The sequence below is a fragment of the Balaenoptera acutorostrata genome, chromosome 11 (genome assembly GCF_949987535.1).
Source record: "Balaenoptera acutorostrata chromosome 11, mBalAcu1.1, whole genome shotgun sequence".
Classification (NCBI taxonomy): Eukaryota; Metazoa; Chordata; class Mammalia; order Artiodactyla; family Balaenopteridae; genus Balaenoptera; species Balaenoptera acutorostrata.
Genome location: NC_080074.1, coordinates 55,167,274 through 55,192,367, shown reverse-complemented (window position 1 = coordinate 55,192,367; position 25,094 = coordinate 55,167,274). Strand labels below are relative to the sequence as shown.

At 34.5% G+C, this 25,094-nt stretch overlaps 1 protein-coding gene across 3 annotated transcripts in view; it reads left to right on the top strand.

Moving 5' to 3' along the window:
* The window catches only part of MON2 (MON2 homolog, regulator of endosome-to-Golgi trafficking), a 126,962-nt gene that overhangs the window by 60,189 nt on the left and 41,679 nt on the right, over window positions 1-25,094 (top strand). For all 3 annotated transcript variants that reach the window (XM_007179735.3, XM_057556456.1, XM_007179734.3), the window contains 12 exons: window positions 1,037-1,221; window positions 2,010-2,122; window positions 2,468-2,572; window positions 2,928-3,008; window positions 3,087-3,160; window positions 3,252-3,342; window positions 8,322-8,423; window positions 9,584-9,694; window positions 11,180-11,355; window positions 13,185-13,347; window positions 21,649-21,942; window positions 23,986-24,184. In XM_007179735.3, coding sequence (XP_007179797.2) covers window positions 1,037-1,221; window positions 2,010-2,122; window positions 2,468-2,572; window positions 2,928-3,008; window positions 3,087-3,160; window positions 3,252-3,342; window positions 8,322-8,423; window positions 9,584-9,694; window positions 11,180-11,355; window positions 13,185-13,347; window positions 21,649-21,942; window positions 23,986-24,184 — 1,694 coding nt within the window. The remainder of the gene's footprint in view (window positions 1-1,036; window positions 1,222-2,009; window positions 2,123-2,467; window positions 2,573-2,927; window positions 3,009-3,086; window positions 3,161-3,251; window positions 3,343-8,321; window positions 8,424-9,583; window positions 9,695-11,179; window positions 11,356-13,184; window positions 13,348-21,648; window positions 21,943-23,985; window positions 24,185-25,094) is intronic.

The following is a 25,094-nucleotide window of genomic DNA, read 5'->3' as shown; positions in this document are numbered from 1 at the left end:
TTATTTCCTAATATTAGTTTTTATGTTTGTGGAATGTTATTATTTTTCTGCCATCCTCCTCCCCCATCCTATTGTCACATGTTATAATGGAAAATACAATCCTAAAATAACAGAATGCCTTTTTCTTTTTTTTAACATCTTTATTGGAGTATAATTGTTTTACAATGGTGTGTTAGTTTCTGCTGTATAACAAAGTGAATCAATATACATATATCCCCATATCTCCTCCCTCTTGCGTCTCCCTCACCCCCCAATCCCACCCCTCTAGGTGGACACAAAGCACCGAGTTGATCTCCCTGTGCTATGCTATGTGGCTGCTTCCCACTAGCTATCTATTTTACATTTGGTAGTGTATATATGTCAGTGCTACTCTCTCACTTCGTCCCAGCTTACCCTTCCCCCTCCCCGTGTCCTCAAGTCCATTCTCTACATCTGCGTCTTTATTCCTGTCCTGCCCCTAGATTCATCAGAATCTTTTTTTTTTTTTTTTTTTTAGATTCCATATATATGTGTTAGCATACGGTATTTGTTTTTCTCTTTTTGACTTACTTCACTCTGTATGACAGACTCTAGGTCCATCCACCTCACTACAAATAACTCAATTTCGTTTCTTTTTATGGCTGAGTAATATTCCATTGTATATATGTGCCACATCTTCTTTATCCACAGAATGCCTTTTTCATTTTAAGCTTTACTACCACTTTTACAATGATGATGATTATATTATTCAATTTTTTTGATGTTTTTCTTCAGAATTATAGAATTTACTGATTTTTAAATGCTTGATATTTTTAAGTTATGTCTTTGAGTTCTTGACCATTTTCTTCATTAATGAATATATGTGTCATAAATTGCTTTTAACCAGTTCAAATTTTCAGAGGTTTATTAGTTAAACGTTCTTCTTAAGTAGACTGATTTTGACAACGTTTTAAATAGATTTTCTTAAAACTTTACTGACTGCCTAATTCCACATCATGTTTGGCAGCATAATTTAAAATAAATTAATCATACTAAATAAAATACTTCTTCTTTTCAGCACAGATGAAGCTGCCACTGAGAATATTTTAAAAGCTGAACTGACTATGGCTGCTCTTTGTGGAAGACTGGGCCTTGTAACTTCAAGAGATGCCTTTATAACTGCAATATGCAAAGGTTCCCTGCCTCCGCATTACGCTCTTACTGTATTGAATACCACCACTGCAGCCACACTTTCCAACAAATGTAAGATTTCAGCTTCCTCAGAGTTCTCGTCATCTAGTGGGGTGACATGGCATAGGGAAGAGATTATAGAAATTCTGAGTTCAAGCCTCTGCTTTTCCACTCACTGAGTCTCTGACCTCTGTGGGAAGTTAATGTCCCTGAGCCTCAATTTCTTCCATCTTTTTAAAACAATGAAGGTGGGAGTAGGGCAGAATAATACCAATTTTAAACAATGATTGTGAGGATAAAAGAAGATAAATCTAGAAGTCCTTTGTAAACTCTAGCATACTACTGAAATGGGAGTGGTTAGTTTGTTTTGTTTTTAATGGAACTAGTAGAACAGTAATGTTTGCCACCACTTAGATTAAGTTGACATTCAAAAAGGTTTTTTTTTCTTGTTGATTACTTTGTTACATGTTACATGTCATATAAATAAATTTCAGTGTGATGCTTAGTTTTCAAACTGAAAATATGAGTATTGGTCTCTCTTCTAACTTTAAGTAGAAAAGTTTACTGGGAATACATGTTTAAAATAGTAAGTGTCCTAAATTCTATTTTGCTTGTGAAGCAATCTACCAAAGTTTTATAATTTGTTAAAGTTATATATAAAATTACTTAATATTTGCCTAACTTGTCTTTGTTTTTGCACCTCCTGAGTTTTCAAAATGTTTGCATATAGATAATAGGTAACTAAGTAAATGTCATAGTTGAACTTATTTTAATCAAATTAATGTTTTAAAATATAACATTACTTTGAGTACAACATGAAAAGTATATTTTAGTTATTTAGGTTTTCCTTTGTGTTCTAGCATATTCCATTCAGGGCCAAAGTGTTATGATGATCAGTCCATCAAGTGAATCTCACCAGCAAGTTGTGGCAGTGGGTCAACCGCTAGCAGTCCAGCCTCAAGGGACAGTAATGGTAAAGTACTTTTTCTTTTCTTGGTAACCAATTAATACCAATTAACTATCAAGGAAATCTTTCATACCTTTTTTTATGTTTCTCAAAATTCATCATTATACTTACTTTTATCTGAATGATACTTTTAGAAAAACTAGGTAAATATGGAGTGACATTATTATAACCAACTATGATAACACAACTTTTAAGCAAATGAATTTGTTCTGTACAAAACCATCCAAGCCTATTTTCTTAATATTTTTGTTTTTTAGTAAAAAAAATTTGAATACGTTAATACTTCTTTATAAGCTTATAATTTTCAAGAATGCATAACAGTTCTTGCAAATATATCCTTTTTTCATATAGCTAACTTCCAAAAATATCCAGTGTATGAGGACTTTACTTAACTTGGCACACTGCCATGGGGCTGTTCTTGGAACATCATGGCAACTTGTCTTGGCAACTCTACAGGTATGTTGTAGCCTCTGGGTCAGAGGCCAATGTTGTTTTTAATATCTAAATGCTAACGGTTAAACTCACCAGTGCCTATCAGTGCTTTGGGCAGGCCTGAATAGACAGTAAGTATGAAAAAGGAGAAGTCAGAAAAAGAAAAAAGACATGGCTCATAGTGTACAAAGCAATGGGATGTTTCTTATAATGGCCTGTTCTACTGCCTGTGCTTGGTGTAATAAGTCTTTTGTATGAATATTAATTACTAATTTATATTTAGTTATTAGAAACCTACTACTGATTTTAGTTTTAGTTACTGGAATTTTTGTAGGTTTATAAATTTCTTTGTTTTGATTTTTTTTTTTTTTTTTTACAGCATCTAGTATGGATTCTGGGATTAAAGCCTAGTAGTGGTGGTGCATTGAAACCTGGGAGAGCTGTAGAAGGACCCAGTACAGTAAGCTCTAGTCATTCTTACTCAATTAGTACTTCGCAAAATGTTTATATGTTACATTTAATTTTATTCTTCTCTTAGGTTCTAACAACAGCAGTGATGACAGACTTGCCAGTGATTTCCAACATACTTTCAAGATTGTTTGAAAGCTCACAGTAAGAGTCAGTTTTTTTTAATTGATACAAACGTTATTGTTAGCTGTATATTTTATATCATAATGTCTTATTTCTTCTTTTTTTTTTTTAGGTATCTTGATGACGTATCATTGCATCATTTAATAAATGCACTTTGTTCCTTATCCCTAGAAGCAATGGATATGGCCTATGGAAATAATAAGGTGTGATATTCTACCTTTCTGTGTTAAATATGGTATATTATTTTGTTTAATAAGGTGTGTATTCATTATGATCTTAGCGTTTTACAAGTGGGACTAATACCTTGTAGGCTAGCCCTGCTCTGTTGGGTTTTTATATTTATGGTTGTTATTTGTTGAAGGGAGAGTGAAGAGGACATTTTTTGGCTTATGGTATGTGCCAGTATGTATTATGATTTTAAATTGTGTCCATTTCTCTCATGTACTGAATATTTTTTAAAATATTTCTATAAAGAATAATTCAATACCACATTTATAAGTGTGTTCCACAAAATGTCACAGTAATCCTCATGACTACAACTTATGATTGGGGCAGTACAAGTTTTAAATCAAGGAATATATGTCTCCGTTTCTCTTGCCTTCGTTGGGTTGGAAAATAAGGTGCTAATCATTTCTTTCTGAAGGTAATGATTCTCCCTACCTTGAAAATTAAATTTTTGCTTTGTTTGTTGACTAAATGAATAGAACAGTACTTTTGAGAACATTTCTTTGTATACTCAAGATATCATTTTCTGTTAAACTTGGAAAAGCATGGGAATATTTGGGTTTATTTATACCTTAGAAATTATTTAAAATAAAATGCTTTCTACATTTTAAAATGAATAAATATAGTACTTGGACCATTTACAAATAAATGAAGACACCCAGAAAATAATTAGAAAAGCAGAGAATGCAGCTTATGGTTTATTTAATATCCAACTGTAGGATCCAAAATTATGTTGTCTGCCTAGTCCTTAATTATAATTCTGGGTACTGTGGCTTGTCATCTTGGCTCATGTAATTCATTTAAAGATTAGCCAATAAGATCTTATTAGGGCAAAGTTTTGTATATTAAAGCACGTAGAGAATTACATAAACATGCAGGTATTTGAAAATATATATTATAGTTTACTCCAAATCAAGGCAAGGATAATATGAAATACAGTGAAGTAATCAAATTCTTGATACCTTCAATAATCCTACATCCTTAAGATTAATTCTTAACACAAAAGTATAATATTTTTAATAGAGTACCTTAATGAAATCTGAGCAAGTTTATATGGTAATGGCTTGAGAATTTATGTATTCACTCAACAAGTACAGTATGTTTACTATGTACATGACACTCTGCTAGAAAATATAAAGGAAATGTAAGATTTCTACTTTAAAAGAGCATGTAAACCACTTGGCCCATGGATAAGTGGCAGTTAAGGTGGTAAGAGAGTCTAAATAAATGGTATAGATATTAAGTGATATGAGACCTATTTTCTGAATCCTTATTGACTTGTTACATAAGATTTTTTAGTACATATTTTTACTAAAATGAATTAAAACTAATCAAGATAAATTTGTGATTGGAGCTGAATATTGAAGGAACGGTAGGAGATATATATGTATGAAAGGGCAGGTTCATGGAAGTCAGAAGAGAAAAATGTTACATGAAGTCGGGATCAATGAGGATTGAGAAAAAAATAGATTTGAGTATTATTAGTTTATTGTTCACCTTGAGGAGTATAATTTCAGTAGAGTTGTAGGAGTAGATGTGATATTTCAGGGAGGCTTGGGGGGAACAGGTGTTGAGAAAATGGATACACTGGAATAGAGATGACTTCCCTGAGAATGGGGTCACATCTCTCCATTTTAGGATTTAATTTTGTAAAGTAATGTGGTGAATAAGGAATGGAAATAAAAGTTTTTAGAAGTATTCAAGTATGAACTTTATAAAAATTATTTTTATGGAGGTGTAAAACAGTTTATTATTCAGTTGTGCTTTCTATAAAAATTTATAAATGTTCAGATGTTAAAATAAGTAGAAACATTTGTATTTTTTTACTTTTTAAAAAAGTTTATCAATGTCAGCTCTTCTGAGTGAATTAAATAGCTTAGGAATTAAAATGTATATATCATTGTCCTTTAGGTGTGGCTTTAAAGTGACCAGTCATCTCATTTTTGGTCCTCATTTCAGGAATTTGTGCTAATGTGTTGAGGAGGTAGCTGATGGTAAAGCTTGCAAATTCTTTCGTAGAAGGGGGCAATATTGATGATACTTGTGCAGGCGTATTACCAAACTCAGTATAACAACAACAAAAATAATGAAAGAGCTATTATTCTTTGTTTACTGTATGTCAGGTACTAACGTATTTTTATTTAATCATTTAAGACAACTCTGTCAGGTTCAGTAGTAGTAACCCCTTTTTACAGATGAAATATAAAACTAGCTTAAATAACCTGCCTAGGGTCACCTATTTAGTGATTGGTAGAACTTGGATTTGAACCCACATATGTCTCATTCCAGAGCTCCATTCTTTTTTTTTTTTTTTTAATTTATTTATTTTCTTTATTTTATTTTTGGCTGCATTGGGCCTTCGTTGCTGCACGCAGGCTTTTTCTCTAGTTGCGGAGAGCGGGGCCTACTCTTCATTGCGGTGAGCAGACTTCTCACTGCGATGGCTTCTCTTGTTGTGGAGCACGGGCTCTAGGCGCGCGGGCCTCAGTAGTTGTTGCGCACAGGCTCAGTAGTTGTGGCTCACAGGCTCTAGAGTGCAGGCTCAGTAGTTGTGGTGCATGGGCTTAGTTGCTCGGCGGCATGTGTGATCTTCCCGGACCAGAGCTCGAACCTGTGTCCCCTGCATTGGCAGGCGGATTCTTAACCACTGCGCCACCAGGGAAGCCCCAGAGCTCCATTCTTAACCACTTCACTTGTGGCTCTAAGTTTTGCGTGCATCAAAGTCAGGTATGGCATTTTTTAAAAATGCACAAGTCAGGGCCACTTTCTAGGCTTCATGAATATAAGAATCTTTGGGTATGAGGTCTGGACATATACATTCTTTTAAATGCTACGTGATTCCTCTGTGTATCCTCATTAGAATAAGAAGAAGGAGGAAAAGGAGGAGGTAATACTAGGCAACATTTATGAGGACTTATTATGTGCCAGGCACTTTCTAACGTGAGGTCATTTCTGTATATTATTATCTCCATTTCATAGGTTAAAAAAAATTAGTAGCCTTAAAAAAGCATGAAATTTGCAACAACATGGATGGACTTGGAAGGTATTATGCTTAGTGAAATATGTCAAACAGAGAAAGACAAATACTGTATGTTATCACCTATATGTGGAATCAAAAAAAAACACAAAACAAAACAAACCTCCCCCCCAAAACTAGTGAATATAATAAAAAAAAAAGCAAACTAGTAGTTACCAGTGAGGAGAGGAAAGGAGGAAGGGGCAAATAGGGTAAGGGAATTAAGAGGTACAAACTGTTATGTATAAAATAAATAAGCAACAAGGTTATATTGTATGGCACAGGGAATATAGCCAATATTTTGTAGTAACTATAAATGGAATATAATCTATAAAAATTTTGAATCACTATGTTGTATACCTGAAACTAATATCATAAATCAGTTATACCTCAATAAAAAAAATTACTCAAGGTTACATAGCTATTAAGTGGTAGTACGGACATGTTAAAAGTTCATAGACATCAGTCTTAACTACTGTATCATATTGTCTCTAGAATGGTGAATTTTTCTACCACAAAAATTTTTAGGGTACCTACAGCATTAGCACATGCAGGAAGGGTCAACCTGACTATATTTGTCTTAGACCCCAGGGTACTTGGTTCAACGGCTTTTACTAGGAAAGAAAGATAATATCACTCATTTCCATAAGAGATTTTTATCAGCCCTGTAAAAATGTTGAGTATAGAGTAATTACGAAATCTTTTTCCTTAAAAATTGTAAAACTATTATCCTCTTAATTTGCTTTTAAAATTTCAGTTGCCTTTTGTTTTTTCTAATGCATTGTCTCCTTTTGAAGTACCACATCCACTCATCAAAAAATTCTCATGGTTTTAGTCAGCTTAGTTTGCATTTAAGTATATTTTACTACCTCTATTAATATTGGGTTAGAGATAGTTGCCCTTTGATCTTTTTACTGAAACTGTTCTTATAACACATGGACCAGGTACTCTAATTTAGCCATTTATGAGGTACACTGACTCCCTTTCTGTTGTTGAAATGCCAGCGACTAAGGAACGGGGTTTGTCTTCTGTCTGCAACTTTTCTGTTAGTGTCTAAACTGACAGCGCTTATCTCTGCCTCTTCTTGACATCATGCTTCTTTCCCCTGATCTCTGTTGCCTCCTTTCTGTTTTTTGTTTTTTTTTTTCATATTTCCTGATATTAACACATAAACCCTGAGCATTTGAAGACTTCACTAATAAGAATATATATGTCAGCTTAGCCTGCCATAACAAAATACTGTAGACTGGATAACTTAAACTATAGAAATTAATTTTCTCATAGTTCTGGAAGCTGGAAGTCCAAAATCAGGTTGCCAGCATGATCAGTTCTGGTGTGGATGCTCTTCCTGGATTGAAAGATGGCTGCCTTCTCACTGTGTCCTCACATGGCAGGGAGAGAGGGAAAGGGAGAGGGAAAAGGGGGAAGAAGAGGGAAAAGGAGTGTGCCTGAGCTCACAAGCTCTTTGGTGTTTCTTCTTATAAGGACATTAATCTTATCGTGTTGGGGCCCCACCCTTATGATCTCTTTTAACCTGAATTACCTCTATATAGACCCTATCTCCATATACCATCAGACTGGGGGTTAGAGTTACAGCATATGAAGTTTGGGGGTGGGAGTCACAGTTCAGTCCATAGGCAAATTCTTTCCTTCTGGTTAGAAGACTAGCCATTCTGTGTGTCTGGTATAATTTTTGAATTTTCACTCTTTCCCCACTAAAGCATTCTCTTCCCAACCAAATTTTCCAATTAGGAGCTATTCTAGTTACTTGAGGGTGGGCAGAAAGGCTTGTCTTATGATAACTGAGGTTTTGTTCTATTTACTGCGAATTAATCATATATTAATTATAGTCATGCTCTTCACAGTATTCTCAGTTTCATTTACAAGTGAAATACTCAGGTTCTCCTTATAATATAAAAATGTATTATGTTTTCTCTCTAGGAACCATCTCTTTTTGCTGTTGCCAAATTGTTAGAAACTGGTCTAGTTAACATGCACCGAATAGAAATTCTATGGAGACCTCTAACTGGCCATCTACTTGAGGTAACCTCTTTTTCTTAATTATTATATTTACTTTTTGTTTAGGATAAAGACATACACAGTGAATTAATAATTGTGGATAACCATAAGAAAAATCAGCATTAACATTTTTTTCCTTGTACTTCTGTCTGTATATTTTATCAGGGACTAAAGTTTTATAGTAATCGTTTTGGTGAAGGAATAGGTTGACTTTTTTGGGTGAAAGTGGATGATATATCAATGAAATCTCTGAAGTCTCCTTCAGCTGATAGCTTGGGACCCCTTTCTTTTATTATATAATCTTTTGATCCCCTCACCTTCATCTAGTTCTGAAACTTCAAGGCAGTTAGCACTGAGACTTCGTACTAAACACTGCTCCTTTACAGCCTTTCCTGTGATTATGAGGTGGCTCTTCTACAAAGGGAAAAAAAATCTATTTGGTATCACTAATTATAGATAGTGCCAGGGAATTTTATTTGGATTTCTATTCTCTTGTATTCAGACTGGGGTGAATCTGAAGAATTAGCTGCTTCTTAATAACAGCTGCTTCTATGGAATACATGTTTATGTGCAGTTTAGGTTTAGGTTGCTGTGATTGTTTCACATTATTTTAGTAATCTGAGAAAGGTATTATTCTTAATAGGAAAAAAATGTGCTTGTCTTTTCTTTTTTTCTCTCCGTTTTATTGGGATTACTTTTATGAGCTTTTAAAGAATATATGCAGATTTCTTCATTATGGTATTCTCATCAAATGGCAAAAAAGGTTTTTCAAATTTTAGCTCAGTGTTTGATTATGAAGATAGACCTGATTAGGAACCTGAGTATCTGCTGCTTTTGTTTATTCTGATGACATCATTTACCTTTATGAAATCCTTTCTTTTCTGTGACTTGTTTAGTTTCATTTTTTATCTCTGTCTCTCTATTGCTTCCTCTTGCCTCTTATTCAGAAGGTAAGCTTTTGGATATTTTCGTATATTCTTCAACCTTTATTGATGCACATTTGATATAATTTTTTAAATATTGATGCACATTTGATATAATATTTTTTAATTAAAAAAATTTTTTTTAAATATGAAAGAATAGAAAATGTGATGTTTTAATTTTTCTTTTCTCAAACTGATGTGTGATGCATAGTTCAGTATACCAATTAAATATTAATTTTTTTCCTACATGTGTACCCTTAGGTGTGCCAGCATCCAAACTCTCGAATGAGAGAATGGGGAGCAGAAGCTTTAACTTCACTTATTAAAGCAGGATTAACATTTAACCATGATCCTCCACTTTCACAAAACCAGGTAAAAAAAAACAAACTTATCTCTTTTTTAAAAGTACTTAATGTAAGATCATCCTCTCCCATGTGTAACTTTTCTTAATTTATCAAATAGATGATAGTCTAAAAGTGGGTCTTATTGCTTAATATTCTATTTTATTTGTTGGCCATGGATCTCTTACAGAGGTTGATATGTCTAGATTTTTAGGACTATCTGTATTAAAATTTTTTCTTGTTAATAACACTGAACTAAGTTAATAAATTACCTAGAATTGGTCTCCCGGTCTAGAAGTTTCCCTCTTCATGAAGTGCCAAGGCTTCGTTTTGGGGCCATACTTTATTAGCCTCTTTTCCTTTGGTCCTTACCTGTCTCTATTTTTATTTTTCCCACTCATTACCCTTACATTGGGAGAAACAAGTGGCAGAAGAGGAAAGCACAATAAAATAGATTTTTATTTTTAAATACTTTTAAAGGTTATTTTATACTTTCAGAGTTTACTTTTGTCATGAATCCTTTGTCCTGACTCCCATAATCATTCACATATATCTTATACAGTTTCTAAAAAGTACACCAAAGTTTTATTATTTGAAGATTGAGTAGGAATGAGGCATTTAATAGCCATTCCCATTGCCCTATTATCTTACTGTATTGTATGTAGTTATAGTCTACAAATTTCCTCAACAAATAATATTGAATGCATGCTATGCCAGGCAGTATTTTAGCTGCCTGGGAATAGAATGATGAACAGGACAGAGAAGATCATTTTTATAGAGCTTTCATTTTAGTGATTTCATATTTTTTTCCTACTACAATTTAAGTTTTTTTGTAACAAAAGCCCTGTTTGTGTATATATCCTCAGCATCCAGCTTAATACCTGGCACATGGTGAGAGCTTAATAAATGTTTGTTCAGTCAGTGAACCAAATGAATCCTTGGAGAGAAAAAAATTAAAAATGAAGCAAGTGCTTTCAAATGCTGAAAAGAATAGAACAAAGTGCTTTTTTCACTTTGCAACAGTAAAAACATTTTGTGGTTTTATGTCATCTTTGTCTACTGTACTTGTTCATTTTTAGGAGTACTGAGACTTTTAAATTTCAATACATGGGGTATGCATTAATAGAGTAAATGAAAGGTAATTTTAGAAATTGGGAATTGTTTTCTTCTCTCCAAATAGAGCTAGGTATATATAGATATATTTACTTTAGTGAGATTCATGTATATATGGGTCTATAATTAATACCTTTTAACATAAGATCACTCCCTATTTATCCTGAAATGTAGCATCTTGAAGATTGATTTTTATTTTCTCTTATTAAAAAAAAAGACATAGGTGCCAAAATAATCCTAATGATTACTGTTAGAGAAATCTTTTTCAATGTTTATTTTACTAAAAAAATTCTCTTTACCATTGCAGTCTGAGTGGAGGTGAATTTAAACTTGAAAGGCAATAGCAGAGCCTTTCCATGTTTTGGGACTTCTCTTTCTAATTAGCTTCTTGCGTCCTTTTCAGAGGCTGCAGTTGCTTTTACTGAACCCATTAAAGGAGATGTCCAGTGTTAACCATCCAGATATCCGACTCAAGCAATTAGAATGTGTGTTGCAGATTCTGCAGAGTCAGGGAGACAGTCTTGGGCCTGGATGGCCATTAGTGCTTGGAGTTATGGGAGCAATCAGAAATGATCAAGGGTAAGTGTTTAAAATTAACATCCAAAAAGTGATAGGGAAAGGGAATCCCTCCTAAAATCTTGGGATGATGGTTAATTTTTTATGTATGCCCTTCCTGCTTAAGTTTAAGATCTAGAATAGTTTTTCTTACCCTACCTTCAAGTGGCTATAGGGAATTCTTAGGGCTCACGTTTGTTTTGGAAGGATGGAAAAATTGCTGTTTCTTTGCCATTTATACATGAATACAAGGTTCTTACTTAACAATAAGAAAAATGCATCAATCTAACAAACTTTGAAACACATCCAAAGGTTGAGTTTCCTTTTGGTAAACAATTTGGTAAGATGTAAATGAGCATTTAGTGTTTGACCCCTCTACATATACTATACTTGCTAGTTAGTCTGATTACATGGATAAATAGTTCCTGCTCTGAAAGTAGAAACCTGTGCAAAAGGAACAAGGCCTAGGGTCCTAGTAACAGAGTAGTTTGTTATGCTGCAAAAGAATAGAACTCCAGTGGGAGGGGTATATGCCTGTGGAGTGGGGCAGAGCCAAAACTATAAAGGACCTTATATGCCTTTATAAATTATTTGGACTTATCCTCAGTACATTTGGGAGGAATTTTAGGATTTTAAGCAGAGGAATGATGTGATTTGTTATGTGTTTGAGATACGTCATTATGTCAGTAGCATGGAGGGGTAAATGGGAAATCCTGCAGCACTCTCTAGAAATAGGAGGAGACGGATTTGAGCTACTTAATAGATTGACTGTTGGGGTGAAGGCAGAAATAGCAAACAGAATCAGGGATGACTCCAAGATTTGTGACTTAGGCAGCTTAGTGGGTGGTGGTATTATTAACTAAATAGGGAATACAGAAGGAAGAGCACAATTGGAGGAAATGTATGGACTTGTTTAATTTAACGTAGTACCTTGCAGTGGCGAGATTTAGCAAACATTTGGATATATTTGTCTGTAATTCTGTGGCAGGACTCGTCTTGTTTTGATGACTAGTTTAGGAGTTTTACATGATTGAAATGCTTGAGACTCCTGTGGAAAATTAATTTTTCTTATTTATTTGTAATAACAAATTTCCTTATATACTATAAAATACGAGATGATTAAAGTGGAAAGATATCAGCCAAAGCCTAGATCATCCGAACAGTTATAAAATAGAGTGTGTTGTAAGGATGAAATTAATTAATACATGTAAAATACTTAGAAAGTACACGATATAGTAAATGCTCAATGTGTTAGCTATTTTAATGTTTTTATTATTTTTTTTCACCACCAGAATTTTTCTCCAAAACCATATACTTCTTATTGTCTTCATTTGAAATACAAAATTACTCTTCACTTTTACAGACTAGATGTAGAATTTTAAATAAAATATCGTATAGATATAAAAGAATAAGGAACTCATTTTCATTCAGTGAGTGAATTGTGTGTATTCTCCTGTGCTAGGCACCATGCTAGATATTGAGGGTACAGTGGTGAGAAAGTAGCTGTATCCAATTTCCCTTTTTCATTCAATGTCTATGTTTTGTTTGACTAGTTGATGCAAGATAGAAATAATATGGCATTAGTACATAGTTTCTTTTTTTTTAGTTTACTGCTTTTATTTCTTATTCCTGTGAGCTGCTTTCTTTATTTTTATTTGTTAATTATTTTTAAGTAAGCATATCTTTTTTTACATTTATGTAAATGTTGAAGTACTCTATGATCTATGTTAGAGAAGATTTTCTTGTTCAAATTTTAAAATAAAATTTTACTTCGGATTATTGTAAGGTATGTATTTTTCCTTGCATTTCTGTTAAATACATGAGTATAAATTTCTTTTCTTCTGTATTTTCAGAGAATCCTTGATACGAACTGCATTCCAGTGTCTTCAGTTGGTTGTGACAGATTTTCTACCAACAATGCCTTGCACTTGCCTGCAGATAGTTGTAGATGTTGCAGGTAGCTTTGGACTTCATAACCAAGAACTTAATATTAGTTTAACTTCAATAGGTTTATTGGTAAGTATCATTGCCTTCCTTATATAATCTAGAAATCACTGTTTGCAATTGAGAGTGAATGCCAAGCTAATGCTATGCTTTTGACTCTATAAGAGTCATTTAAATGACTTTTAAGTACCAAACTAATACCTTGTATGAAGGGTTAAATAATATCATTTAAGAAATAATTATTTAAAAGCAGAGTATTTGGAATAATTTTGATATATTGAGCTGAAATTTGGCTTTTGTAAGGTTTGTTATGGGAGGATTTAGTAAACATAATTGTACATACAAGAGAAATATTCAGTTGACTCTGCTGTGAACGGTAATTGATTTCTTTTTAAATTTAATTTTATTTATTTTTTTATACAGCAGGTTCTTATTATCTATTTTATACATATTAGTGTATATATGTCAATCCTAATCCCCCAATTCATCCCACCACCACCACCACTACCCCCTTTCCCCCCCTTGGTGTCCATACATTTGTTCTCTACATCTGTGTCTCTATTTCTGCCTTGCAAACCAGTTCATCTGTACCCTTTTTCTAGATTCCACATATATGTGTTAATATGCGATATTTGTTTTTCTCTTTCTGACTTACTTCACTCTGTATCACAGTCTCTAGGTCCATCCACGTCTGAGCAAATGACCCAATTTCGTTCCTTTTTATGGCTGAGTAATATTCCATTGTGTACATGTACCACATCTTCTTTATCCATTCATCTGTTGATGGGCATTTAGGTTGCTTCCATGACCTGGCTATTGTAAATAGTGCTGCAATGAACATTGGGGTGCCTGTGTCTTTTTGAATTATGGTTTTCTCTGCGTATATGCCCAGTAGTGGGATTGCTGGGTCATATGATAATTGTATTTTTAGTTTTTTAAGGAACCTCCATACTGTTCTCCATAGTGGCTGTATCAATTTACATTCCCACCAACAGTGCAAGAGGGTTCCCTTTTCTCCACACCCTCCCCAGCATTTGTTGTTTGTAGGTTTTCTGATGATGCCCATTCCAACCGGTGTGAGGTGATACCTCATTGTAGTTTTGATTTGTATTTCTCTAATAATTAGTGATGTTGAGCAGCTTTTGTTTTTTTTTTTTTAAGCCTCAATGCATCTTATTTTTTTTTATTTCTAAATTTATTTATTTATTCATTTATGGCTGCGTTGGGTCTTCGTTGCTGCGCGCGGGCTTTCTCTAGTTGCAGAGAACAGGGGCTACTCTTTGTTGCGGTGTGAGGGCTTCTCATTGTGGTGGCTTCTCTTGTTACGGAGCATGGGCTCTAGGCACGTGAGCTTCAGTAGTTGTGGCATGCAGGCTCAGTAGTTGTGGCTCGCGGGTTTAGTTGCTTTGTGGCGTGTGAGATCTTCCCGGACCAGGGCTCGAACCCCTGTCCCCTGCATTGGCAAGCGGATTCTTAACAACTGTGCCACCAGGGAAGTCCGAGCAGCTTTTCCTGTGCCTCTTGGCCATCTGTATGTCTTCTTTGGTGAAATGTCTATTTAGGTCTTCTGCCCATTTTTGGATTGGGTTGTTTGTTTTTTAAATATTGAACTGCATGAGCTGTTTATATATTTTGGAGATTAATTCTTTGTCCGTTGATTCGTTTGCAAATATTTTCTCCCATTCTGAGGGTTGTCTTTTTGTCTTGTTTATAGTTTCCTTTGCTGTGCAAAAGCTTTTAAGTTTCATTAGGTCCCATTTGTTTATATTTCCATTACTCTAGGAGGTGGGTCAATAAAGATCTTGCTGTGATTTATGTCAAAGAGTGTTCTTCCTATGTTTTCCTCTCAGAGTTTTATAGTGTCCGGTCTTACATTTAGGTTTCTAATCCATGTTGAGTTTATTTTTGTGTATGGTGTTAGGGAGGGTTCTAACTTCATTCTTTTACATGTAGCTGTCCAGTTTTCCTAGCACCACTTATTGAAGAGACTGTCTTTTCTCCACTGTATATCCTTGCCTCCTTTGTCATAGATTATTTGACCATAGGTGCATGGGTTTATCACTGGGCTTTCTATCCTGTTCCATTGAACTATATTTCTGTCTTTGTGCCAGTACCAAATTATCTTGATTACTGTAGCTTTGTAGTATAGCCTGAAGTCAGGGAGTCTGATTGCTCCAGGTCCGTTTTTTTCCCTCAAGATTGCTTTGGCTATTCGGGGTCTTTTGTGCCTCCATACAAATTTTAAGATTTTTTGTTCTAGCTCTGTAAAAATTGCCACAGGTAATTTGATAGGGATTGCATTGAATCTGTAGATGGCTTTGGGTAGTATAGTCATTTTCACAATATTGATTCTTCCAATCCAAGAACATGGTGTCTCTCTCCATCTGTTTGTGTCATCTTTGATTTCTTTCATCAGTATCTTATAGTTTTCTGAGTACAGGTCTTTACTTCCTTAGGTAGGTTTATTCCTAGATATTTTATTCTTTTGGTTGCAATGGTGAATGGGATTGTTTTCTTAATTTCTCTTTCTGATCTTTCGTTGTTAGTGTATAGGAATGCAAGAGATTTCTGTGCATTAATTTTGTATCCTGCTACTCTACCGAATTCATTGATTAACTCTAGTAGTTTCCTGATGGCATCTTTAGGATTATCTGTGTATAGTATCATGTCATCTGCAAACAGTGACAGTTTTACTTCTTTTCAAATTTGTATTCCTTTTATTTCTTTTTCTTCTCTGATTGCTGTGATTAGGACTTCCAAAACTATGTTGAATAATAGTGGCAAGAGTGGACATCCTTGTCTTGTTCCTGACCTTAGAGGAACTGTAGTTATTGGCCTGTAGTTTTCTTTTTTTGTAACATCTTTATCTGGTTTTGGTATCAGGGTGATGGAGGCCTTGTAGAATGAGTTTGGGAGTGTTCCTCCCTCTGTTATATTTTGGAAGAGTTTGAGAAGGACAGGTGTTAGCTCTTCTGTAAATGTTTGATACAATTCGCCTGTGAAGCCATCTGGTCCTGGGCTTTTGTTTGTTGGAAGATTTTTAATCACAGTTTCAATTTCAGTGCTTGTGATTGCTCTGTTCCTATTTTCTATTTCTTCCTGGTTCAGCCTCAGAAGGTTGTGCATTTCCAAGAATTTGTCCGTTTGTTACAGGTTGTCCATTTTATTTGCATATAGTTGCTTGTAGTAGTCTCTCATGATCCTTTGTATTTCTGCAGTGTCAGTTGTTACTTCTCCTTTTTCATTTCTAATTATACTGATTTGAGTCTTCTCTTTTTTTCTTGATGAGTCTGGCTAATGGTTTATCAATTTTGTTTATCTTCTCAAAGAATCAGATTTTAGCTATATTGATCTTTGCTATTGTTTCCTTTATTTCTTTTTCACTTATTTCTGATTTGATCTTTATGATTCCCTTCTGCTAACTTTGGGGGTTTTTTGTTCTTCTTTCTCTAATTGCTTTGGGTGTAAGGTTAGGTTGTTTATTTGAGTTGTTTCTTGTTTCTTGAGGAAGGATTGTATTGCTATAAACTTCCCTCTTAGAACTGCTTTTGCTGCATCCCATAGGTTTTGGGTCATCGTGTTTTCATTGTCATTTGTTTGTTAGTATTTTTTGATTTCCTCTTTGATTTCTTCAGTGATCTCTTGGTTATTTAGTAGTGTATTGTTTAGCCTCCATGTGTTTGTATTTTTTACAGATTTTTTTCCTGTAATTGATATCTAGTCTCATAGCATTGTGATCGGAAAAGATACTTGATATGATTTCAATTTTCGTAAATTTACCAAGGCTTGATTTGTGACCCAAGATATGATCTCTCCTGGAGAATGTTCCATGAGCACTTGAGATGAAAGTGTATTCTGTTGGTTTTGGATGGAATGTCCTATAAATATCAATTAAGTCCATCTTGTTTAATGTATCATTTAAAGCTTGTGTTTCCTTATTTATTTTCATTTTGGATGATCTGTTCACTGGTGAAAGTGGGGTGTTAAAGTCCCCTAGTATGATTGTGTTACTGTCGATTTCCCCTTTTATGGCTGTTAGCATTTGCATTATGTATTGAGGTGCTCCTGTGTTAGGTGCATAAATATTTACAATTGTTATATCTTCTTGGATTGATCCCTTGATCATTATGTAGTGTCCTTCTTTGTAATAGTCTTTATTTTAAAGTCTATTTTGTCTGATATGAGAGTTGCTACTCCAGCTTTCTTTTGATTTCCATTTGCATGGAATATCTTTTTCCATCCCCTCACTTTCAGTCTGTATGTGTCCCTAGGTCTGAAGGGGGTCTCTTGTCAACAGCATATATACGGGTCTTGTTTTTGTATCCATTCAGCGAGCCTGTGTCTTTTGGTTGGAGCATTTAATCCATTCACATTTAAGGTAATTATCGATATGTATGTTCCTATTACCATTTTCTTAATTGTTTTGGGTTGTTTTTGTAGTTTCTTTTCTTCTCTTGTGTTTCCCACTTAGAGAAGTTTCTGTAGCATTTGCTGCAGAGCTGGTTTGGTGGTGCTGAATTCTCTTAGCTTTTGCTTATCTGTAAAGGTTTTCATTTCTCCATCAAATCTGAATGAGATCCTTGCCAGGTAGAGTAATCTTGGTTGTAGGTGCTTCCCTTTCATCACTTAAAATATATCATGCCACCCCCTTCTGGCTTGTAGAGTGTTTGCTGAGAAATCAGCTGTTAACCTTATGGGAGTTCCCTTGTATGTTATTTGTCATTTTTCCCTTGTTGCTCTTAATAATTTTTCTTTGTCTTTAATTTTTGTCCGTTTGATTACTCTGTGTCTCGCCGTGTTTCTCCTTGGGTTTATCCTACCTGGGACTCTCTGCACTTCCTGGATTTGGGCAGCTATTTCTTTTCCCATGTTAGGGAAGTTTTCAGCTGTAATCTCTTCAAATATTTTCTCGGGTCCTTTCTCTCTCTCTTCTTCTTCTGGGACCCCTCTAATGCAAATGTTGGTGCACTTCATGTTGTCCCAGAGGCCTCTTAGGCTGTCTTCATTTCTTTTCATTATATTTTCTTTATTCTGTTCTGCGGCAGTGAATTCCACAATTCTGTCTTCCAGGTCACTTTTCCGTTCTTCTGCCTCAGTTATTCTGCTATTGATTCCTTCCAGTATGTTTTTCATTTCAGTTATTGTATTGTTCATCTCTGTTTGTTCATTCTGTAATTCTGCTAGGTGTTTGTTCTTTAATTCTTCTAGGTCTTTGTTAAACATTTCTTGCATCTTCTCAGTCTTTGCCTCCATTCTTTTTCCGAGGTCCTGGATCATGTTCACTATCATTATTCTGAATTCTTTTTCTGGAAGGTTGCCTATCTCTGCTTCATTTAGTTGTTTTTCTGGGGTTTTATCTTGTTCCTTCATCTGGTACATAGTCCTCTGCCTTTTCATTTTGTGTATCTTTCTGTGAATGTGGTTTTTGTTCCACAAGCTGCAGAATTTTAGTTCTTGCTTCTGCTGTCTCAAGGGTAACTGATTTTTAATGTTATTTTGGTAGTAACTTTTTTTTTTAATTGAAGTATAGTTGATTTACAATGTTGTGTTAATTTCTGCTGTACGGCAAAGTAATTCAGTTATACATATATATACATTATCTTTTATATTCCTTTCCATTATGGTTTATCATAGGATATTGAGTATAGTTCCCTGTGCTAGATACAGTAGGACCTCGTTGTTTATCAATTCTAAATAGTTTGTATCTGCTAACCCCAAATTCCTAATCCATCCATCCCTCACCCCTCTTCCCCTTGGCAACCATAAGTTTGTTCTTTATGTGTGTGAGTCTGTTTCTGTTTCATAGGTAGGTGCATTTGTATCGTATTTTATATTCCAAATATAAGTGATATCATATGGTATTTTTCTTTCTCTTTCTGACAGTAGTAACATTTTTATGTACTGCTTATTTAGGAAGTAAAGCTTCAATAAAGACTTTACCATTTACATAGTCCTGTAGTGTGTCAACACTGCTTAGTTAGGTGTTTAGGAGATAGCATATAATAGTGAGAGAGCCTAGACTGCGGAAACAGATATACATGTACTATTTTAATTCTGTCTGCATCTTGTTCATTGTTAAACTATTGACCTCTTGAGCCTCATTTCACTTATCTTGAGTATAGAAATAATAAAATCTATGTTAAGGTATTGTTAATGTTACATTAAACATATAGAGAAGTAAACAGTATACATTTATTTAAAGGCAATTATTTAGACTCTTTTAAATGCATATTATAATTCACAGGTTTTTAAAGTCAAACTTAATGTTCCTTACAACTAGATAAGTTAATATTTTACAATTAAAAATGTAATCATGGGGGAAAACATAGGCATGTTGAGTATTTAATTGCTCCCAAAGAGTGGTTGGTTAATTCAGTGTTGATTAAATTACTGATAGATATCACCTCCTTTATTTTACATTTATGTTCATAGGTATTGTATTCTCTTCATTTTTACAATTGACATAATTCTCATTAATTCACATACATTACTGTGGTTGACAATGAACTCAGTAAGACATGTTTGGAGATATTAATTACTCTTGCATGAAATTACAAAATATTATTAAATGATAGTAAGGGATTGTTTAATAATTTTGTTAGGGTAATAATGGTATCATGGTTATGTTTTTTAAAGCCTTTTCTAGTAGAGATTATAAAATATAGGCATGAAGAAAATATGACAAAATGTTAACAATTGTTATATCTAGATGTGGTGGTTATATCAGTATATTGATATATTCTCCCTGTTTTTCTGTATGTTCTTAAATTTTTTCATATTAAACGTTTTTTTTCTTTTTCATTGTCCTTCATTTCTTTTAATTTTTACTGTGAAGTAAAGATACACCCAGACACCTCAGTACCCATCACCAAGCCAGGAAATGGCACGTGTCCCTACTTAAGACCCTTCATATGCCCCTCTCAGATTGCACTGGTCTCCTCTGTCAAAGTCAATTGTATCCTGAAATTTCTGTTACTTACTTCCCTGTTTTTCTTTATAGTTTTTATCACTTTATGCTTTTATACTTAAATAATATATTGTTTGCAGTTGCCTGTTTATGAAACAGAATAAGTAGAATCATACTTTAATCTTTTGTTGTTTCTTTGCTCAACATTTATTTTTGAGATTCATCCCTGGTGATTTAATCATGAAGTATTTCATTGTATGATTATACCACAATTTAATGATCCAGTCTACCTTTGGTGAACATTTGGATTATTTCTTGGTCTTTGCAATTATGAGCAATGCTGCCATAAAGATTCTTGCACTTGTGCAAGGAATTTTTTGAGGGCACATAGCCTACATTGGAATTGCTGGGTCTTTATGTATGTGCATGTTCAACTTTCTAGGTAGAACCAACTTGTTTTCTTTTTTTCTTTTATTTATTGAGGTATAGTTGATTTATAATATTATATTAGTTTCAGGTGTACAACATAGTGATTCAAAATTTTATGATTATACTCCATTTAAAGTTATTATAAAATATTGGCTATATTCCCTGTGCTTTACAATATTTCCTTGTAGCTTGTTTATTTTATACATAATAGTTTATACCTCTTAATCTCCTATTCCTATATTGTCCCTTCCCACTTCCATCTCCCCTCTCATTTGTTCTGTATGAGTCTCTTTCTCTTTTGTTGTATTCGTTTGTTTGAATCATCTTAGATTCTGCATATAAATGATAACATACAGTATTTGTCTTTCTTTGTCTGACTTATTTCACTAAGCATAATACCTTCCAGGTTCATCCATGTTGTTGAAAAAGGCAAATTTTCATTCTTCTTCATGGCTGAGTAGTATTCCATCGTGTGTGTGTGTGTGTGTGTGTGTGCGTGTGTGTACATGTATGTATATATAGAGAGATATAGACAGATATACATATATATATGTAATATATACAATCTATTTATTTACCTATCTAGCTACCACATCTTCTTTATCCATTCATCTGCTGTTGGGCACTTAGGTACCTCTATATCTTGGCTATTGTAAATAGTGCTGCTATGAACATTGGGGTGCATGTGTCTTTTCAGATTAGTGTTTTCATTTTTTCCAAATATATATCCAGGAGTGGAATTTCTGGATCATATGGTAGTTCTATTTTTAGTTTTTTGAGGAACCTCCATACTGTTTTCCACATTGACTGCACCCATTTTTTCAAATTATTAATGTTAGCACAAGATTGCTCCCTCAAATTCTGAAATCAGATAGAGACACTTGACAGAAGAGGAGATATTTTCATTAAATCCATTCTACTAGAAAAGGAGTTTCTGAAATAATTGTTTTTTTAATTCTGAAAAAGTATGTGTTGCATATCTATGTGTTTAAAATAAAATCTATGAATAAATTGATATTTTCTCCTTTGCTTTTTAGTGGAATATTTCAGATTATTTTTTCCAAAGAGGAGAAACTATTGAAAAAGAATTAAATAACGAAGAGGCAGCACAGCAAAAGCAGGCAGAAGAGAAAGGAGTGGTTTTGAATCGGCCGTTCCACCCTGCACCACCGTTTGATTGCTTGTGGTTGTGTCTTTATGCAAAATTGGGTGAACTATGTGTGGACCCCCGTCCTGCTGTCAGGAAGAGTGCAGGGCAAACTCTGTTTTCGACAATTGGTGCACATGGAACTTTATTACAGCACTCAACGTGGCACACTGTTATTTGGAAGGTACTGTAAAATAGCTTGAGTTATCAGTTCTTAATTGAGATATGCTTATATACTTTTTCAATTAAACTTGTTCCTATTAATTTAAAATGTTTTTAATTTTTAGTTTTTTTATTGAAGTCTAGTTGATTTAAAATGTTGTGTTAGTCTCACTTTCACTGAACGTGATTCAGTTATACATATATATTCTTTTTCTTCCTATTAATTTTTAAAGAAGAGTTTCCGTCTGTGCATTTGGCAAAACAGAAAATGTTAGCTTTGTCGTATTTTTAATTGCACCTCACATAGATCAGATTAAATACTAAAAGCCTCATCTTTTTATCTCTTTATCTCCTTTGCACTTCCCTTTCTCCTCGTTTTCCCCTGTGGTAATAAAACTAGTAGTTGCTAAACCACTACCTATAATTCAAATATAATATAGTCAAATGAAAATTTTATAAATAATTTCAGCAATAGTGAAATTTACTTGCAGACTCACCAAACAAAAACCACCTCCAATTTGTAAATTCCATGTTTGTTCATTAAATATGCAGTTTCATTTTCCAATTTTTCAATTTTATCTTCTTTTTAAAATGTTCTTACAAAGTCAACAGCTTATTAGTGAGCATCCCCTCTTTGCTAAAAGCTCTCTGTTTTTTGTTTAATCTGTTCCATTTTAATAAAATTCTATTTATAATCCTTTCATTGCTTTTGTGAATTTTTGAAATCAGCAAGTTTGATGGTAGGCAAAATGGTAAACCTTCATTGTATTTAACAATGTTTTCAGTTTAATAAAAAGATCCCAGAATGTCTTCTTAAAAAATTAATAATGTATGTTCCCTAATAAAAATAATTAAAAGCCCTGCTCCCCACTCCTATGTCTTCTGGTTTTCTTTGTTTTTTTTTTTTACTAGCTGTACCATGCAGCATGAGGGATGTCAGGGATCGAACCCAGGCTCCCTGCATTGGGAGCGTAGTCTTAACCACTGGACCACCAGGGAAGTCCCCTCTTGTGTCTTCTGTTTCAACTCTATCCCCTGGCTTCTCAGTTCACAAACCTGCTGAAGAGTCCTTTACTGTTTTAAAAAACAAACTGATATTTTCTCTGATTCTTGTTTTCTTTTCAGACAGCTTCATTGTTAATCTTGCTGCCTAAATCTCAATAATTTTTTTTCTTTCTCACTTCCTCTGCATTCCCTTACCCCCTTGTAATTTGATATACAGATTATTCTACTTCAGAATATCTTAAACATTAGCATGTAACAGAATCTCCTAGAGGACTTATTAAAGAACAAATTGCTTGAGCCACTGTCCCCAACCCCCTAGAGTTTCTGATTTCTTTCCCCTGGCGCGGAGACTGAGAATTTGCATGTCTGTGAAGCTCCCGGGTGATGCTGATGGTTCTGAGACCATATTTTTAGAACCACACAAATTGTTCATAGGCTCTACAGGTAGTCTTCTAATTGCCAAGTCTCTTGCCCTATGCTCAATCCTTATCCTACTCATTTTTTGTAGCATTTAATACTGCTGATTATTTTTTCCTTGAAATTTCTCTTCCTTTGGCTTCTGTTCCACAGCATGCATATGCTTCTCTGTTCAATTTTTATTTTATTTTTTTGGCTCCTATTACTTCCTCTGATTCTACATTTTAAATGTAAACATTCCCCAAATCCCAACCGCTTCCTGCTTGATTTTTTTCAAGCACCTTCATCCAGTCCTGAAGTTTCAGCAGTAACCTCTGTCCAGATGTCACTCATAGTTATATATTTGCCTGGATCCCTCTCCTTAGCTTCATTCCCTTCTTGTACGTTACCCCCTAGATGCTCCATTGGCGCCTCAGCTCAGTAAGTCTTAGACAATAGTCTATGCAATTTATTTTAATTTTTCATATTCCATGACCTTAAGGATAAACTTAATATAAGGACACCTCTGTTGGTCAGTTTCGTCTAATATATGGGGATTGATCAGAATGTCAGGTGTAATTCTTTGTAACAATGCCTAATTTTCTATGCTGTTACTTGAGCTGTGTTATCAATACTTTTTATATGCATTGTTATAAATATTTAGGTTCTCTTTCATCTATTGGACCGAGTTCGAGAGTCTTCTACCACTGCAGACAAAGAAAAGATTGAGTCCGGAGGTGGCAATATTCTCATTCATCATTCAAGGGACACAGCAGAGAAGCAGTGGGCTGAGACATGGGTTTTAACATTGGCTGGAGTAGCAAGAATCTTCAACACTAGAAGATATTTACTGCAACCTTTAGGTAGATACACAATTTTTTTTTCTGAGTATACAAATAATTAATGTTAAAGGAAATTTGGAAAATACAGGAGATTCTTTAAAGTTCATATACAGTGCTACTTTCCAAGAATAATCCATCTTAACTGCCAGTCTTTGTGTTATGTGTGGTGTGTGCATGAGCATATGCACGTTTTCATTCATTTCACTGAAAAAATATGTACTGTGCACCTACTGCGGGTGAGTCTCTAGGGGATACAGTGATGAGCCAAATGCTACCGTCCTTGCTATATCATGGGTATGAGGGAAGAACTATAATTACATAAATAAATACAAAATTGCTACAATAAGGAGTGCTAAAAGGAGCGTATAATAGATTGTGTGCTTATAACAGATATTTGACCAGGCCAGTGCGATATGTATAGGCTTCCCTGAGAAAGCAGTATTTTATCTGAGTAGTAGTTCATCAGGCAAGGGTAGGAGGAACTGGGAAGAGCCTTACAGGCAGAGAGAATGTGTAAAAGAGATGGGAGAAGATTGAGGAGATGGGGATGGTGAGGACGCCGGCATGTTTGAAGGTCTGGGATGAAGAGAACACGGAAAAGTGTGATTCCACATGAGGATGTAGAGGTAGAGAGAGGCCAGAGCATGGAACACTTTGTAGGTTATGTTCAAAAGTTAAGACTTCATTCTAAGAGCACTGAAAACCACTGGAAGGTTTTAATCCATGATGTGATGTGATCAGATATGCAGTTCAGAAATATCACTTCAGATGGTATGTGTGGAATGGAATGGCCACAAAGAAGAATGGTAGGATACTGTTAGACTGGTGAGGAAACTGTTGGTGGTGTAGATCAGTGCCTCTCAACCAGGGCCAATTTTGCCCAACCTGCTCCCTCCCCCCCACAGGATATTTGACAATGTCTGGAGACAGT